The 19069-nt window shown below is 40.3% G+C and overlaps 1 protein-coding gene across 3 annotated transcripts in view; it reads left to right on the forward strand.

Annotated features, from left to right (window-relative positions):
* furina (furin (paired basic amino acid cleaving enzyme) a) overlaps positions 1–19069 on the forward strand; it is a 75629-nt gene that overhangs the window by 50520 nt on the left and 6040 nt on the right. For all 3 annotated transcript variants that reach the window (XM_053415504.1, XM_053415444.1, XM_053415380.1), the window contains exons 7-15: positions 3931–4019; positions 8338–8510; positions 9693–9905; positions 11925–12025; positions 13031–13134; positions 13373–13490; positions 17486–17665; positions 17764–17888; positions 18732–18854. In XM_053415504.1, coding sequence (XP_053271479.1) covers positions 3931–4019; positions 8338–8510; positions 9693–9905; positions 11925–12025; positions 13031–13134; positions 13373–13490; positions 17486–17665; positions 17764–17888; positions 18732–18854 — 1226 coding nt within the window. The remainder of the gene's footprint in view (positions 1–3930; positions 4020–8337; positions 8511–9692; positions 9906–11924; positions 12026–13030; positions 13135–13372; positions 13491–17485; positions 17666–17763; positions 17889–18731; positions 18855–19069) is intronic.

Consider the following 19069-nt stretch of genomic DNA (forward strand, 5'->3'; position numbering starts at 1 on the left):
TGTGGCATGTCGAGTTGTGAGTGTGGAGGAAGAAAACATTTTATTTGTTGAAAGGACAATGTAATAATGCATGGGACAAATACAATCCTTTATTTTATTTTAATTATGTAAGGAATCCAAAGAAAAATGGGACGGTGCAAGAACGGATGATTTTCTCATCCAATGGACTTCAGACTTGCTGGATGTTTTTCTTATGACACAAGTATAGTGCAGCTTTTCAGATCAGGTCTCGAGACCCCTGGTATCAGGGTCATCACAAAATGTAGTTCATGAGTTTGTTAATAGAACCCACTACCTCTATCATGCTAGTTTTTGTAACAGTGCCTTTTATAAATCTGAAAACTCTTGATTCCTTACCTGCCATAATGTCCGACTTCTTGACTTAGTTATTCCTGAATGTTCAATTTGGTTGAGATAGTTGTTGAATAGTGTTGTAATCTACTCGGATATTCAAAGGGATTGTTATCATCTTTGCGATTCACATTTAATTTTTCTGAGAGCAGTTGAGAATAAAGACCTGTCTGATATCTCATAACCAAAGTCAGTTTGTCAGAGGGTCTATCAGGTCTTTATTCTTTGTGACTGGTTAACAACTGATTGAACAATGATGTACTTGTAATGACAGACAGCTCTTTTTTGTGCTGCATAAAATTCTAGGAGTTTTATAACTGGAGCATTTCATGTGAGGATCTCCTGCGCTGTAGCTCTTTCAATTCTTTAGCTTCCTCTCGGAACCCCGGGCCTGGGGGTTGAATCCAGGTTTGGTTTCATGTGATGCCAATCTCATTAGTAGAGATGTGTGTATGCAGACAAAATGAGGACATTCAGTCGAGCCTTGCCCTCATTGTCGGAGGACCGGTTACTTCCCTAAGGCATCTCATCAGGACTGATAATCCTAATGACAGTAGAACTCGCTGAGTCAATTAGATATGGAATAAGTCTCATTTGGCTATTTGGGCCGTAAACTATTTAAATCTTAACGACGGTGCCATTTTTAACATCACAAATTGCCATAAACCAGTTTAATGAAGCATTATAATGGCTTTGGGAATATCTTAACAGGTAATGATAAATACTGATGTAGTTGTCAGAGGTGCTTCCCAATTTGTGTTCAAATGAGACATTGCCTGACTTCCAGGTCGCCCATTACAGCCTGTGGACTAACGGACTCCAATGAAAACGGTTCAATGTTTATACTCTCAAGTGCCTTGGCTCAATGCTCCACTTTCCTACAACACCAATAATGTGCAACAACTAATCCCTTTTCCACAGGTCAAAAAGACCAGTAGACACAAGGGTTATAACTATCATTAGTTTGATGGCGAGTGGCTTCCAGGACAATATGAAGGATCTGTTCTTAAGAACCAGTTACTTTAAAAAAATTTTGATAAGTATGCCACGTCTTACGTTTACACCCCAATCCTTTATGTTTATATATACATTTTCTGTCCATTGTCTGTATGTAAAGATGGAGGACATATTGGCTGAAAGTGTTACCAAGGCTTTTCTAAAGCCACCTGGTGGCTGGCTGCAGTATAGGTCATACATCTCACTCCTACACGTGACACTACGACATGAACCAAACTAAACAGTCAACATACATATCAAATAAAAGTTTCTCATAGATAGTTTTTATCATGTTAGGAAGTTGTTATCACACTGATGTATTTTCAAGTCTTGATTTTCCCAGAAAGTTTTGTAACTACAATGTCCTACTACATTATCATAGAGCCAGACCTATCTCCACATTTTGTTCTTGCACTGTCCCAGTAGTGCATGGTCTTAAAAAGTTTCGACATTGTAATCTGAACCCTTTATCTGAAGTCTGTGAAGTATATAAACAAAATATGATTTGTAGCAAGTTGTCCTAAAATGACACTTACTGCTAATGTTTTGTCCAAGCTGTACTTTCCCAACTCAAACTATGGAAAAAATATTGTGTGAATGCAACACTACATGAAATAAGATTTGACCTTGAAGGTAATTCGCTGCACTAAACATTTTTGATTGGATTAACAGAGAGCAGTTGTGCTTGCAAATTGTTTAATGAAAATGCCTTATATGTTGGAAAATGCTCTAAGTCATGTTGAATAAAATACCAAGGGGCAAACTACCTTCACATCAGAATTCATTCAGTTTGACACATAGCTGCTCGCTTCTTCCCTTTTCATTGACCCGAACAGTGAGTGGGAGCAGTGAAAGGATATCTTCTTGTATCCACTTCATCACTCCCATGAAAATCACTCCCAGAAAACCTGATTATGCAAGTAGTTCTTGCATAATCAGGTTCAGAAACCAAGGGCTTCACCTCTTTTGCAGCATTTGTATGCCGTGAATCAGTCGACTGTGTAAATTACTTTAATGAATCTGTCAAAGGAAGATTTTGGAAAAAGCCAGAGTTGAACACAGGAGGGATAGGCCTGTGCATGCCTGGCATCCTATTGCAAACACCTGGGCTGCTCCTTATCAGATTCATCACAAACACTGATGCTGTAGGTCATAAGACTAAGTAAACAGACGAGCATTTCCAGAAATGTTGAGATAAAGTTCGCTGGAAAATTGACCAGATGGCTTTAGACTGAGCGTGTGATTTTTTTTTTTTTTTTTTTTTTTTTTTTTTCTGACTAGTAATACAAAATATATTTCTACAGTCCTACTTACAGGTTGAGAAAGCTGTAGCTGATGAATGTGGCACTATCATTAACCTCCACCCTCTCAGTTTATCGTCATGTCTCAAGAGATCTTTGTGGACAGAGGAGTATAAATACAATACTCTGACCTTCTGTCATTACACACGTTTCTTTAAAGTAATCAAAGTCTTTAGGATTATTAAAACTAGTACACTGCTCGTTCTAAACCTGTCTGTTTTAGAAGTGGGCTGTTTTCTTGGCCTGTGGTGATGCTGGTTGTAGCTCCATTTCTAAAACTGTATAAGTGACCTGCAGTATCTGTGGCAAGAGTCGACTGACTGCAGGACTCAGTCCACAGAACCCTGATGCCTGTTTGTATAAAGTTTATTAATCAATATTGAATATACATCCTCTCTCTCTCTTGACAACTTTGTCTGTTTCTTCTATGTGTTTCCATCTAGACACCTTTTTTTCGCTGGGAGATATTTGTTTTCTTTTTTCTTCATTTTTCTGTCTCTTGCACGTTGAAAGCATCATCTACCTCTCCAGCTCACTCGCTGTGAATCCAGCAGGAGATGCCCTGCTGCGTGTGTGGATTGCCAGAGCGCATTAATAGAAGCCTGTTGGTGTAAATAGTTTCTTCAGTAGTGAGCATGCTTTGTCTGTAGGTATAGCACAGTTTTGCCAAACCTCCAACTATCCTGTTCAGGAATGGCTGCAATCCAGAGGGGATTGCGTCATGATTTGAAGGGCATTAAGGATACATATCCATCTGGCTGACCAGGGGGATGCACCTGACTGGAATGTGATGTTCATCCCCGCTGTAGCAGGTTCTTGAATCTCGTTACTGCAGATCTATCCAGTGAGGCTCAGGCTTAATGAAAGACCCGTCGTGAAAAGGGCAAATCTAATTCGCATTTTCCTCTCATGTGTGATGGTAGTTTGTCATCTATTTTCCCTGCTACCTTGACTTTATTCAGGTGCTGTCGGCACTCCAAGGTTACTTAGGCAGTATTTAACATATGGTCAGCTCCGCTCGTCTCATCAACACTATGTTTTCTTCTGGATAAATGGGAATTCGTATTTGTTTAAATGGATCAAAGCCCAGAATCTGTCTTTATAAGTTTGTCTCAGACTGCGGCTCAACCACAGCACTGAGGGAGCACATTCTTTCACAAGAAATCTTTGTTTGAGAAGAACACCTCTGGGGGTGTGTAAATGTATATGTGTGAGCGAGGGTGTATATGTAATATGTAATATAAAATATGCTTCTCACTTTCTCATTCTTCCTGTTCTCCAGGCATGGAACACGATGTGCTGGAGAAGTGGCAGCAGTAGCCAACAATGGGATCTGTGGAGTCGGTGTGGCCTTTGACGCCAAGATTGGAGGTATGGTCAAACAGAAATAAATGGATTATTTCTCTAATCTCAGAAGAGCCAGACTTAAGCTTGTATTCCGATTTCGTCTTTACTGACAGAAAAGCAGAAATACTTGTTCTACACAGCCTGCGTTATTGTCGGTCAGATTCTCAGGCACAGCATGCCACTGAATCTTTCTGAGCATCACCAAAGTTATGATGTGGATTAGCTCTGCACTGTAAGAGTATTGTTTGTTTCATGGAGTCACAGTATGGGGGGATAAGCGCCGTGATAAGCACTTGCTGAAATTGTAATGCTTTAGATTTTCAGATCTTTTGTTAACGTAATGTCAAACTCACTGATCTCTCCTTGTGCACAAGTGAGACAAAAATTGCTGATAAAGCTCTTCTATTTTTCGGCCCCCTCACGTATTAGGTTTAATGTACGTGGACAAAACATTATATACATTTTAATGTAATGAAATTCAATACACTATTACTGAATTACCAAATGTTCGGTATTAAAGTATTTTATAACAAATATGGTTTATGTCAGAGGTGGATTGGTTAGATTGTACAGATTATTCCAATGAAACTACTAACTCTGTGAAATCAGAAACATCTGGTTGTGCTCGTGTTTCCTCTAAAGAAGTCGGAGAACAAGAGAGATAGAGGCGTCAGTGTTTGACTGCAGTGAATTGTTTTTATGGTTTGTCTAAAGCCATCGTAAGATATTTCTTGAGGCCCTGTCACAGATAGACTGAAGACAAATTGTCAGAATGCACATTTGCACATTTCCCCTGGTCATTGCCTGAAGTGCCAGCATCTGTTAACACCAATTTGTTCATGTAGAGTGCTGAAGGCTTTAATCTTCTATTTTCACAGGGTTAAGGTCATTGCTTAAGACCCACTTCTTCTCACTGGATTGAGTCTGTTATTGTGCAATATTTTAATTCTTAAGTATTTATGCCATTTAACGTTTTACTGCACTTGTACGTTCAATTTATTCTTTGTTTTCATGTAAATCTACATATTCTGTTATTCTCGTCTTAAGCATGTTCAGTACTACCAACAGTGGTTAAAGTGTTATATAAATACATTTTGACTCGATTTAAAAAATTATCTCAAGTAAAATATAGTCCACATCAATTCTATGACAGTTTGCTGCTAATTGAATATTGTGATTTTAGATTGTTGGTTGGACAAACTAATTGTTATTGACATTAACATTTAATGATACGAAACCCTCAAAGGATAAGCAGGATGGATGGATGGAAGTATTTTCTGTCCTATAGTTTGGCAATAGGCACAAAGACAGAGATCATACCCAAACAAGCCTGTGGTCTTACTCCCCTGCCTTTTACTTATTGCTATATGAGCTCTCGTGTGAGCTAAAAAAAAAATACCGTTAGGATACATGAATTCGCTCAGCAAATAACACATCTATTAAGATCCAAGATGACTGCTGCGGTGCAGTTAATGGCAGTGTTAATTCCAAACATAATATATTAATTACAAAATTAACAGTTCATTTGTTTGTGAGAGAGACACACAGACCAACAGCACAGAGTTGTTAGAAAATGTGACGTGAGCAGCAAAAAATATTGTGAAATATTAATTTGTTTGTACTAAAAAGGATTTGCACCCTGATGAGTTGTTGTGCTTCTGCCTACGGGGAGAGAGTGTTTTTGTAGTTTCTGCCTCCATTCTTCAAAAGGAGGTTCAGTAACTCTCTGATATTAAAAAAACAACACAGTTGATTTGCATAAAATTGTCATTGTGTTGTAGTTATTTTATTATTTCATGATGTTTTAGTTTTTTTTCTCAGTGTGATTCTAACATTGAAGCTACATTCAGTGAGATATTAGGATGAAAGTGAGTTGTTGTTGTTATGTTGCTGGTACATGGACTGTGTTAGTGTTTGCTCGTTTCTTATTGCTATGCTGAGGATGTGTTGTACTTTTCAGTGTTGGATGCTCAGTGTCATTACTGTTCTGCTTATTCCGGTAGCCTCCAGCTTACCTCTAGCTGTAATAAAGTTTTGAACCCTGTCAGAATAGGGCCATAACTCTAGTTTTTATTATCATTCCAGATGGAAAGTGGGAATGTACCACAACACATTCAGCTTTACTAATATAACAAGTGGGCTGTTTGTTGTCATGTAGGAGGAGCAGGAGACAAACGGTGTTGTGAAAAACCTACACATGTGATTATGTCCACACTTAAGGCTTTTTCCCATCTGTAGGATCTGAAGTAAGAACTGAAACACAGTCCTTTTGAATCATGTTTACTCTGTGTTCCAAAAAAGCATAAAGGTTCAACCTTCTGAGGGTCACCACCCAAACTGAGTGTAGCCAGAAATTCCCATTTCCTTTATTTTAATTGCCACCATTCGCTGCTGCAGTTTATTTCTACTAACTCGCTTGACACAATTTGGATCCATTCCCTTATTCAAATACGTTCCAGAATTTAATGGGCTCTTCCTTCGACCATGTCCCGCCCTTCCACAACATTTTTGTGATAATGAATCCTGTAGATTTTGTGTAATGCTGCCAACTATCAGAAGCAAACACAAATGAAAACATAACCTTCTTGGCAGATATAACAGTAGTTAACTTGCAGTCCAATCCAAAGGTTACAAAGCGACTCATGAGTCTCCCTTTCAACATCGATGTATATAATACTGTACATGAATATAAGAACTGCATTGAACTTTGATGTACCACCTGTCTCTGGGTTTTGGGATGGATGGATATTTTGGACACAGACTGGAGATACTGAATTCTCCTCAGTAAATCACATGGCCCTCTCACAGCAGGCTGCCATGGAAACACAAGCAGCACGGTGCCTGTTTGATTCTTTGGGAGAACTTCAAAGACCCAGAGCTTGGTTATTTTAACCCATGTATTGCAGCATTGACTTACCTGTCCTGCAATGCTTCAAATGGGGGGGAAGTTAGCTTTAAAGTGTCTTTCATTCCTCACCTGTTACCTGTGAAGGATTGTTGCTAAACGAGAGAAGCGAGAGTTCTTTTTTCAGAAGCCCTCCGAAACTGAAGCAGAAATAATTGGTTAGGACAAACGCCTCACTCCCCGTGTACCTATCCTCCATTGTTATGTGTGCATTTATATTTTATCTCTGGCAAAGCACTTAATCTGCAACCACTTGAAATTTATAAACGAGTCTTAAGTTGAAGCCTCCCATGAAATATCAGATGAGTTGTTCGAACAACTGCACCAATCTCCCCCAGACACGTAGGCGAAGACAACTAAAGCTTTCAATCCTTTTTTTTTACCTGAATTCTCAGTCTCCTATTTGCATCATACTTGAAGAGGCAGTTCGCCCACAATGTAATTGATCTCAATCCATTTTTTTATTGCTATGTCTCGTTTTTTCTCCCTCCAACCAGATCAAGCACCAAAGCAAATCAGTAGAAATGATGTTTGATTTACATGGTGGCGTCTATTACAGCCTCACTGCAGACGCACAAATACAGAGATTCTGCACAACTGCATAAACTCTCCAAATACACACAGACATTGTGCAGCATGGAAGTGTGTAAATATGCAAATCAAAAAGCAGGGCTGTGCCCCTGCACATGTCAAACCTTGCTGAACATGAGCGCAGTCAGAGCTTCAACACAAGGAACTACAGCAGTGTAGACGAACAGCATCTTGAAAATCCAGATCACCTGCAGCACTTGTTTGGTGCTTCAGTGTAGTTTTTTTTGTTTTTTTTTTTGGTGCTAGAAAGAGCATGGCACTGATTTAGATTTGCTTTAGCCTGTAGCATCGTTGCAGGCATAACAAAAATGGAATTGACATAGCAGAAGCAGAGAGATGTTTTTTTATTCCACACTTTCCTCCTTTCCTTTCCCACATCATCCGCAGTGCAAGTCAGTCAGGGATTCAGTTGTTTGTTTTTAGCAACTCACAACTCAGCACTGTCTCATAGATACAGAACAAGTCAACAGAAACTCCTGCCAGGTCGAAATGTTCATCGTACACAGATATACTGTTTGTCTTGGAATAGATAAACCTTATCAGTTTCCACTAACAAAAATAATCTCATTTTCAATGTTGGCTTTATTTTTAGTCACTGCTGTGTTCGCATTTTTTTAACTGTTTGGTGTCTTTGCCTCTTAACCTGATTTTAGCTTTGGTTTTACTTATTAACTCTTCTTGTGTTAAATATGTGTTTATTTATAATTGTAAATTAAATGTATTATTAATAGCACCATTATTTATGTATTACAAAAAAATTTAAATAAATAATTGTGCGCCGTAAAGAATGTCTTGTTCAGTCTTTAGCAGGATTTTGACCAAGTCTATGTGTGTGTATCTTTGCAGGTGTGCGGATGCTGGACGGCGAGGTGACTGACATGGTGGAGGCCCAGTCCCTCAGCCTGAACCCCCAACACATCGACATCTACAGTGCCAGCTGGGGCCCGGAGGACGACGGCAAGACGGTCGACGGACCTGCCAAACTTGCCAAAGAGGCCTTTCTGCGTGGAGTTACGGAGGTGTGTGTGCGGTTGTGTGTTATGCGAGAGTTTCTGTGAGAGATGGAAATTATTTACTGCCTGTGTGGGGCTTCCTTTCAGCGGGCGGTAATTGAACAGTTCAAGCATGAGAGGACACAAACGGGAAGAACAAAGCAGTTCTCGACCCTGACCGTTATGAATTGAAAGTTATGTCCTCTAAAGGGCCGACAGGAAGGAAAATCTTTGAATGAATAGAAGCAGCGCTGACAAAATTCAAAGTATGAAAAGTTCTTATTTATTCAAGTATTCATTGTTAGTTGGCGCTTCTCAAACTGCCAGCTCATCTTTGATCCCACACTTTGTTCTTTTTTTCATCCAGGTTGTTTTATAAATTCTAAACGGTAACTGGAGCTTTCAATTACTTGACAAGCATTTCTAATCAAAGGCTTCCAGACACATGCCTGATTATCTGCATAGACAAGATATTTAGGGGGGTTAATTTAGAAAACTAGCCTGTCAGCATCTAACAACCTGGCAACCTAAAAAAATGTGCACACGCTGTCGTGTAACAAGCCTTGTTTTTAGCAATGGCACTTGTTTCATTTCTTGTTGGGCCTCTGTCAGAAATGTAAAGCGAACAAGTCAACAGATTAATAAGCAAACAGATCACAGCCTGCGGTCCCACATCTGTACTCCATGAATACATACATCCATCTTGGTATAGACCAGTTGGATTCAGGGCATGTGCCATAAAGCTGATTGGAACTGCTGACACTGACTACTAAGATAATTGCCACAGTTATAGTGCTGTCAGATGGTGGTGTGGGTGGTGCAGAGCTGGGATTGATCTATGCAGAGGGAGACAGTGCCACTCAATACAATAAAGTGGCTCTTAGAGGAAAATTATTGCACTTCAAAGGCTGAGAGGTTGGATGATTTATTACAATGAGCTGTTGTCATGGCGCCTTTTTGTATTGCATCGCTGTCATGCGATATTTAGCCCTTTTTAATTTACTGAGTGACCAACCTGGCCTCTGTGATGTACGCTGTGTTTTAATGGGCCCCTTTTGAAATGAGCCCTGAAATTAATTTGCCCTCCGATAACTAGGGTTCCCATTAAGATTGAATGAGATTTTGTTCCTTTCTGGATAGCGGATGAATGAAAGGTTCTGAGGTGGTCGTCCCTTTCCGCTGGCCTGAATCTGATTTACGTTCTCATAGGGCCGCAGTGGATTGGGCTCCATCTTTGTGTGGGCCTCTGGAAATGGAGGGAGGGAGAAGGATAGTTGCAACTGCGACGGCTACACCAACAGCATCTACACGCTGTCCATCAGCAGCTCCACCCAGAACGGCAATGTCCCCTGGTACAGCGAGGCTTGCTCCTCCACCCTCGCCACCACCTACAGTTCGGGGAACCTCAACGAGAAGCAGATAGTGAGTTGTCGTTGTATCTGATTGTACCTGTCTTTCTCTGTTTCCCTCACACTTGGTCTGTAACACTGAGGTTTTGCTTTAATGTGTATAATAGAACTGGGACACTTTTTATTTCCTTAGTTAAGTTCAGTTGCCCTGGACAGGTTCAAATGTAGCCGCTTAAATGTTGGAATCAGCTGGAGCTTACCTAGTTTATAACAATATAATCAGAATTCCGTATTTCCTAAATATTGTCAACCTGGCTAAACTTTTAGTAATTTCATGTGATCATGTTGTATATAAATGCATTTTGCATAAATATAACTAAGTCAAACCCAGAGTCAAAATTGTGCGACATGTAAAGCGTCTCCTGGCGTTTGAAGACCAGTAGAAGCAGAAAAATATGCATCTGAGACCAAATCACTCAAATTTGGCTTATATGTACATATATCTTTTTTTCCGTAGTTTTGTGCAACTAGCCCTATAACTCAGTAACTGTAAATATACACATACAGTATTAAGCGAAATATATCGATCTGCACATTTATTCTATTCTTTCACAACTTATTTGTTTTTTCCTCCGGTTATCCTCTTGTCTTATTTGTAATGAAAATTGAACGTGTGAAAGTCCTCCTGCAGTCTTTTGCTGCACTTGTCACAAACTCATGTTTGTCTCACTGTCCCTGTGGTGTCAACAACATAGTGTATTCCCCTGGCCCCTTATCCTAATCTTAAACAATTAAATACTTAGACTTAATCAATACTTTCATATGAACCTATTTCTTATCTTAACCTTAAACCAAATATTAGCATGGCAGTCTACGCCCCTGAGTCTACATGGATCAGAGACACACACCCTCTTACTTTCTGCCTCCAGCATAGAGTTAAACGACCCGACCAAACAGACGGACAGCTTATGACATCTCAGTGACATGAAGCTGGTCCCTTAATGCTTCAGTGCTGAACTCGTTTAATCGTGCTGTCAATCATGAACCAGCGAATGATGAGATGTAGAGAGAGGTGTGGACCTCTGGGTTATGCAGAAGCGAATATGTAAATGTCTTTCTTTTTTCCTTCCTCTTTTTAATTACGTTCAAATTATCCTTCTCTTTCAATTTAAAGTAAGGGGGATATGGGAAGCTCCCGAATGCATAATTTGGCTGCTAAAGTCAGTTCTGCCTGGGCATTTATTATTCTGTTAAGTCTGTTAAAAGATCATTTTCTGGAGTCTGTGCATTAGTCAGCCCATTGAGCAGATTTTTTTTTATTCCAGCTACTTTTCTATCAGTCATTTCCAGTTGCCTAGATCAACCGCCCCTTTAGGACTAAACAGCAGGGCATTGGGGGCCTTTTTCCAATCCATTATACTGTAACCCTTCTCCTTCCTGAGATGGGTTTTGCTGAGTGTAAGCACTCTGGTTCTGCTTCACCTTGCTTTAAAGTCATGCATCTGCAGAAATTCCACCTGGGAGTTGCCCAGTACAACCACAGCCCTCTGCTGTGGGTCACCAGGGAGATCAGCTGGAGCAGTTTGATCTCACTCTAAGACACCTCACTGGTAGTTGTTATGGGAGGGAGAACATAAGATATACAATCCTCCTGCTTTGATTTCCCAGCTGGTCCGGGGAGTCATGCTGTGGGTTTTCTGCTCGTAAGTTCCTGCTCTTTCAACCATTAGGCGATTTCTGCCTCCAGCAAATTAGTATAAGATGATAAAAGAAGACGAGACAGAGGGGGAAGATTTTTATCCTTACTTAAAGAAATTCAAGTTATCAAGATTTTAAATATCTGTATTTTTTAATATAGAAGCACAAAAGCACTTCTGGTAAAAGTTTAGAATGTACAAAGATTTGACCTAACATATGCAAAATAATTAATGGAGGATGTGGTGCATTTATATTAAATTAAAGTGAAATACAAGCACAAGAGAATTTGTGTTTTTACCCCTAACAAAATTGACATTATATATTATATTTTCCACCTTGTCAGTTTGTCTATATCAGAGTGTCTATTTAAATCCCCCGTGTTTATCCTGACCAGGTGACCACAGACCTGAAATCGAAATGCACAGATTCCCACACAGGCACCTCTGCCTCCGCCCCGCTGGCTGCTGGGATCATCGCTCTTGCCCTTGAGGCCAAGTAAGTGCTTATCTTCACTTTTCTGGTTTTTACCAAGCCTCGCAATTCTCTTCAGCTGTACAGCCTCATTCTGACCTTTCAAATCTGCATTATTCACTGCTTTTGGCTGATTTGAATCAGTTTCTTTGGAAAAGAAAATTTCTCAAATATTATTTCGTGATGACATTCTGGACTAATTATTCAAGTGGAGGATTTTTCTGTTTTGCTAAATATATATTAACCAAAATATTCAGTAGTTTTAATTGTTGGCTGAATGCTTATTTTTGTTCAGATTTTCAGAACCTCAATTATAAATGCAATAGTCTACTAAATCAGGCTTTAACCATTGGTCCTGCTTCATTATTCCATATTTCTTCCCTTTTAACAACTTAGTCTCAAATAATTTTCAATTGTGCTTCTACAAATGGCACAGCAAGCACAAATCATTCTCTATTATGGAATAATGGAGGAGGACAACATGAACATCGGAAAAATCTGAATTATAATGAAACATGAGTAATTGGTCTTGTGACAAGATGGCGTTAAGTGAGAGACATAGATTTGCATTTAGAAATGGGTTTAATTGGAGAGACTGAGCAAAGTTGCTAAACAAAAATGCCTAATTTCACTAAATTGGAAATAAGATTGTTGAATGTATTTACGCAGCGGCTCACTGCAAGAACAGCAACAGTGAGCTCCTGTGACCCTTTGTGCCTGTTCCCATCAAACCAGCAAGGTTTTCTTTCTCGTCACAACACATTTAGCTAAAGGGCAGAGACGGACTTCAAACATGTGTTGACTAATGGTTTAGTGTAGTTGAGGAAAGAATGCAAATGCTGCTTCATTGTATTCTGTATTTAATCAGCTGTCCACCTGCAGGTTGGGACTATAGGATGTATTGTTAGAGACATCTGTTTGATCTGTGTGAGTGCCTCAACTTGATTTTAGTATGCATGACCCTCTGTGTGTCTTTGTGTTTATGTCTATGTGTGTGTCTCTGCCTGCCTGCATATTCACATGTTCCAGTAAAAACCTGACCTGGAGGGATATGCAACATCTGGTTGTACGAACTTCTCACCCTGCCCACCTGCTCACCAACGACTGGAGGACCAATGGGGTTGGACGTAAAGGTACTGAAACTCCTAATTTCTCGTCCGCCCCTCTGTAGCTCCAGATGCCCTTTGAGACTCATCAACATCGTTTGGCTAATAAACCAAATGCAAAGGAATTTAGAGTTTGTGTTAGATTTTTATATGGGATCCACACCGTTCAGCTCCGTATAGTAGCAGGTCTCTAACTTCTGATGATTCTGCGATCAGCAGGCCACCATTCATGTGTCCGTTTCCTCTTTTCTCTCCATCTCTTCAGTCAGCCATTCATATGGATATGGTCTACTTGATGCCAGTGCCATTGTATCAATGGCAAAGACGTGGAACAGCGTGGGGCCGCAGAGGAAATGTGTGATCACCATGGTCTCTGAGCCAAGGTTGGTATAACACACACACACACACACACACACACACACACAGAGCACATTAAATGTATCTCAAGACCCTGGTTACAAGTGTCTGTTCATATTACAGCTGTTTTTTATAATCTAGTTCACACTAATTGCAGCTAATGAGTAATTAGTTTAAATGGATTTATATGCAACCCACGTAGCCTAATGCTAATACATTGTAGAATGAATGTCATTGCGTTCGCAGGAAGGTGCCTCCAGTGCCTCACTTGTGTGACAAGCCAACATCGCTCAGAGATGTTTACAATTTACAAACTTGGCAAACTGCCTTAAGTTTACCCACAATTTGTTCCACTCCTGTATTTCCTCACCGTGGCATTTCAGGCACGCCCCCTGCTGGACAATAAGTCACAATGTGCTGCTCTGATGTACACTTAAAGGTTTGGATTTTAAAAGATTATTTTGAAGCAAAATATTTAAACTGTGGTTTTGATTTTTGAGAAGTAAAGCGTCAGCCTTTTGGGACAGTGTACAATTTGTAATTATACTTATAGGGGCAATCCACTGATTTGACATATTGTGATTTATACGAGAAGAGGATTCCTATTTAGCATTTATAAAAGACTGTTTAAAGTTGTCTGTGGCTGTGGAGGACTGACTTTGAAAACAAAATCTGTTTTGCAAGAGAGCCCTGGCTAAGATGGCAGCAGCACGTAGCAAACAAAAACGTACAACACAAACCTATAATTAGAAAATGATAAGTTAGAAAAAGATCAAATATGAAGAGGACAATCGGGAATCGATAAAGCTGACGTGATCAGGGAGATGAATTAAAAACGATTGAATAAAAGCAGTAAGTATGTCATCACAAGAAATGAAATGTTAGTAATTAAATGTGCAGGGAATACATTGTTTGTATTGACTGATCGTTGCATTGTTGTTTTACATTAACTCTTGCTGTGATTAAGAAGCATGACGAGATAATGCTGAGCGTATGAGATGCAGGGTGTGATGAGAGAAATGGACATTAAACTGCTCCATGACAGGATGAGATGCTCGCGTATGACTGAGCTGTCATTCTACACTGCAGTGATTCCATTTATTTTCATCTTCAACTTGACAGTGGTGGCATCATGTTCCCGTGTGTGTGTGTGCGCTTGTGCGTCTGTGTGCGTGTGTGTGTGTGTGTTGGAATTGGTGCACCCATGTGTATTGGTGTAGCTGCTCCGCTCTTGAGGGAGCATTTAAAAGAGATGCTCCCGTGCTTACATCCACGCAGACCAACAACGAAAACATCCTAACACTCTCTCACATGAGCCAAACTGCTTACATCTACACATACACTTACACTCTGGACAGCAGAGTGACACATACACACACACACTAAAGCAGAGGCTCACACAGTCCTCCCACATCTACTGCCACACTGCAAGATGGACGTTGTGGTGCAGAGGAGATGATCGGATATCAGACTTAATGACATCATCTATCTATCAATTTGCATTCCTGTAATCTAAGATGTATTCTCAGCCATTTTATTCCTCCTTCTCCTGGTGTTGCGGCCTAAATACAGTCGAGCGTCTCCTCTTTATTATGCGCTCCGTTAGGGTTTGAGGTTTCTCTCTCTTTTTTTTACTGCTGCAGCCGTGAGATGCTCGGAGCAGATGGTCCAAGCGTCTGGGAGCAGCAGTCGAGACAGGTTATTCAATTTGTGTTGTAGGTGTTTAGCTGACTTACTTATTTGGAGTGAGGTGAAATAAATGAGCACAGAGGGGCTCATTGTCATTAACTTAAAAAGAATCATGACACTATTCTCAAGAAGAAGAAAGGAGAAATGGTACTTGAACTGTTACTTAAACATCATCAACATTATACCAATTACCATTTGTCCATTTACTTTGGCTGTAGAGTGAGCGATGAAGGAGGTTTGAAGTGAGGTTCTGCGGCTAAGAGGTTTATGATTTCCAGACTGATAGAGGTTTTCATTTTGTGATTCATATTATATCCGTAAGACAACCGTTGTGTTTTCATCAGAAAATGGACTGTGCTTTGAAGCGTGGTGAGCACAGCGGAGCCCCAAAAAAATCCATCTGGTTGCCTTGCTGTGGCTTGGTGTTGCTGTCGGGTTTGGAACCTCTGTATGTATAGACTGATGAATAGAGTGTAGCTGCTGTGATGGTTGAGGTATAATAGCATGTTGGTGAGAAGGTTACAGGTGTGTTTGCAATGTTTGTGTCACAGTGTGAAAAGAGGTGAAAAAGAGTGTTTTCACACAGGTGTCATATTTTGTCTTGCTTTATAAATGTGGAAGAAGGAAAACAATTTCCCAGGGAGGGTCTAACATGCACTTTAACAAAGAATGGAGGAGCACGCACACACACACACACACACACACACACACACACAGACTTCATGACTTAATTATCTGGTTAGAATGCTATTACTCCACGCTGCCTGACATCTGTCAGAAACTGACTTTATCGTGACTTGCTCGCTAACTGAAATGATTTTTCCTGTTTTTTAATACAACTTAATTTATTGATGTTCTGGGCATCAGGAGGATTTCAAGTGTTCTAGGAGCAACTCACCAACATAACCTTCAGTTTTTTATATCTTGTCTATATAGCCTTTAAAGAGGATTTACCAGACTTTAACATATACTTCCACCAGTGATGCAAAATATTTTATAACCGTAAACTCAACAAACTGGAGTGTGGCATAAGCTTGAAGCTCTGACATATCTTTTCAGAAAGTGAATTATGATTCAGAGACTCTCTTGTTTCTCTGTAACATACTCTACCAATTGGATGGCAGCTCTTTAGGCTTGGCTGCTTCCCAGAATATTTTTGGTGGTTCTGTAAAGCTCGAAACACTCTGGATTTAATTCACATTCATTTCTCTAAAGGATCTTTGCCGTTAGGATTCAGAACTATTTCAAAAGTGTTAAATTTCATATGTAAAATGCATGTTATGTGACTATATGTGCATAACATGCAGAATGTAAAGTAAAACACAGTTGAACAAAAATAATATGTATTAATAATTCTACAGCACAATATTGTTCTCCTGTAATTATACAGGGGTTAGATTTCCCATTTCATGTGTATCGTTGTCACTGATGTGACTTTCACCTGCAGCTGCTACTGAGATATTGTTGGTAAAAAGGGGCAAAGCTACAGTGACTCAAGTGCTCTTTACAAGTTTGAAGCATATCCCTCTATTCTTCTCTGCCATCATGACTATTAGAGTGCCACAAACGTCTCTCGGGCCTTAAATCGCAGACGACTGTGCTGCAGTGGTCAGCTGGCAGTGATTAAAATCTTCAGCAGCAATTTGTATAAATTTCCATTTCCTCCACCTCCCTTTGTGATTCTGCCCAGAACCACCACAGAATGCATTTCAGTAGCCTAACATGAAAGTATTGAAGGGCACATTGAAGTCATTTTGCATCACAATAATGTGCACATTCATTGTAAATTCCTGTTTAAGATTGTTTCCGTGTGAGGCTGCTTCCCAGTTCAAAGCATTTATGTTGTGCTTTAATACCTTTGAGAGAGTCTCAAAGGTTGTTACAGCGAGTGTTCACACAACATCCTGTTTATAATGTGGGCACCTCAGTGTCACTAAAACCTCACGCCTTCCTTCTCCTCCTCAGAATTGTTGTGGATGCGTGTAATCTCATAAGCGGATTTAGGGAAGGAGGGGGGGTGTAACAAGAGGAGGCTGCTTTACTTCCTCAGAGGACACTGATTCAACAGGTTGTGAGCGACTAATCCTGTTCAAGGCCAGAAACGCATCACCCATCACAGGCTCACACACTGGCCACGAGCAAAATGTGACTCACACACTTACCTGGAACGAAGCTTATCCCAAGCTGAGAACAAGCCAGTAATGATTTCAGCCACTCACAGGCCAAGACTAAGCAGACATGCACACATGCAAGCAGGCACACACACACACACACACACACACACCACTGTCTTAACATGTCTTTGCTATGTGTCGTTTCTCACATTTAACAGGAATATAGGCAGCAATCTATCGATCAACATGAGCGTGGACGCCTGCATTGGGTCAGACAGTCACGTGACCTCGTTAGAGCACGTTCAGGCGCGGCTCACCCTGTCCTACAACCGGAGGGGAAACCTGGCTATCCACCTCATTAGTCCTGCCGGCACACGCTCCACATTACTCCACCCCAGGTACAAACGCACAACTTCACAAGCACACAGATATGTATATATAGTATCTGTTGGTAAACACAATGCATTTACCCTGCCTGCGTGTTGTTCTCCTGCAGGCCTCATGACTACTCATCGGAGGGTTTTAATGACTGGGCTTTCATGACCACCCACTCCTGGGATGAGAACCCCATGGGGCCGTGGACACTGGAGATTGAGAATGTGGCTGGTGCCAGAGACTATGGTGAAACATCTTCATCATTTATTAAATAGATTTAAAAAAAAATATATATATATATCTTTTCTCGAATCACCTGCATATTTAATTTCATTTGCTGATTACTTTTCTGAATAATTCAATAATTGTTTGATAGTTGAAATGTCTGAAAATAGCATAAGAAAGCTCCTTCACATTTCCTAAGATATTAAGATATCCTCAATTTCTCATTTTTAAATAAAGACAGATTTTTATTAGTAGGGTTAGTCAGTCCTACTAATAGTTGCATGTGACATTGGTGCACACCTCCGCCAAGTCCCAACAGTCTCTTTATGAAACCAAATATAAATTCACTAGATCTAGATTTTTATTTAGATCCGCACACAATAAATATCAGTCCCGAGGGTTGTGGTCCAGACAAGTGCTCATTGAAAAAATCGTATAGTTGACCCGTCTCAGGATCCTCGGCAAACAAAAACCATCAAGTTTGAAGTGGAGCAAACGACAGACAGAAAGAAAGACAGAAATATTATGAATTTTTTAAAGAGAGCAGATGTAGAACACTTCACACCTCCCTCCTTATGAAGGTGATTTACTAAAGTGGGACCTCTTAAAGGCCCTACACTGAGATGTGCACTTTATGACACACTTATTAAGCTCAAAGTGAAATCATGCTATCTTCAAATTGCACCTCATTCCAGAGTAATTTTCTGTCACTTAATGCAGAAACTCAGAGTCTATAACAAGTGGAGGATATATTTGACATATTCACCCTCGGGAGAGCTGGAACCTTGCTGATTTTGACAGGCCTACTTTTCCCCTCTATTAATTTCTTTTCTTTTTTCTTTTATTCTCCATTTCTCCACTTAGGAACTCTGACCCAGTTCATCCTGGTGCTGTATGGCTCCGGCTCAGCATCATCCAGATCGTCTGAGATGCAGCAGCCCACCAGCAGCAGCTGTAAGACCCTGGACCTAAGGCAGATATGCATCGGTAAGAATGATGTCGCTGGTCTCCTGTTTGGTCCTCACAGGAAGTTTCTGTCACAGCAGCTGAGGACTGGTAGGATAATGACAGCGTCATGTGGAGATGTGATAAGTGAAGTGGCCTGGATACTGTGAGGTGAACGGGATGAAATATTATCCCATATGTGCTCAGCTGCAGCTGTTTGCATTGTCTCTCTGTGCCAAATGTGAGCAGCTCTACTT

The sequence above is a fragment of the Pleuronectes platessa genome, chromosome 1 (assembly GCF_947347685.1).
Source record: "Pleuronectes platessa chromosome 1, fPlePla1.1, whole genome shotgun sequence".
Lineage (NCBI taxonomy): Eukaryota > Metazoa > Chordata > Actinopteri > Pleuronectiformes > Pleuronectidae > Pleuronectes > Pleuronectes platessa.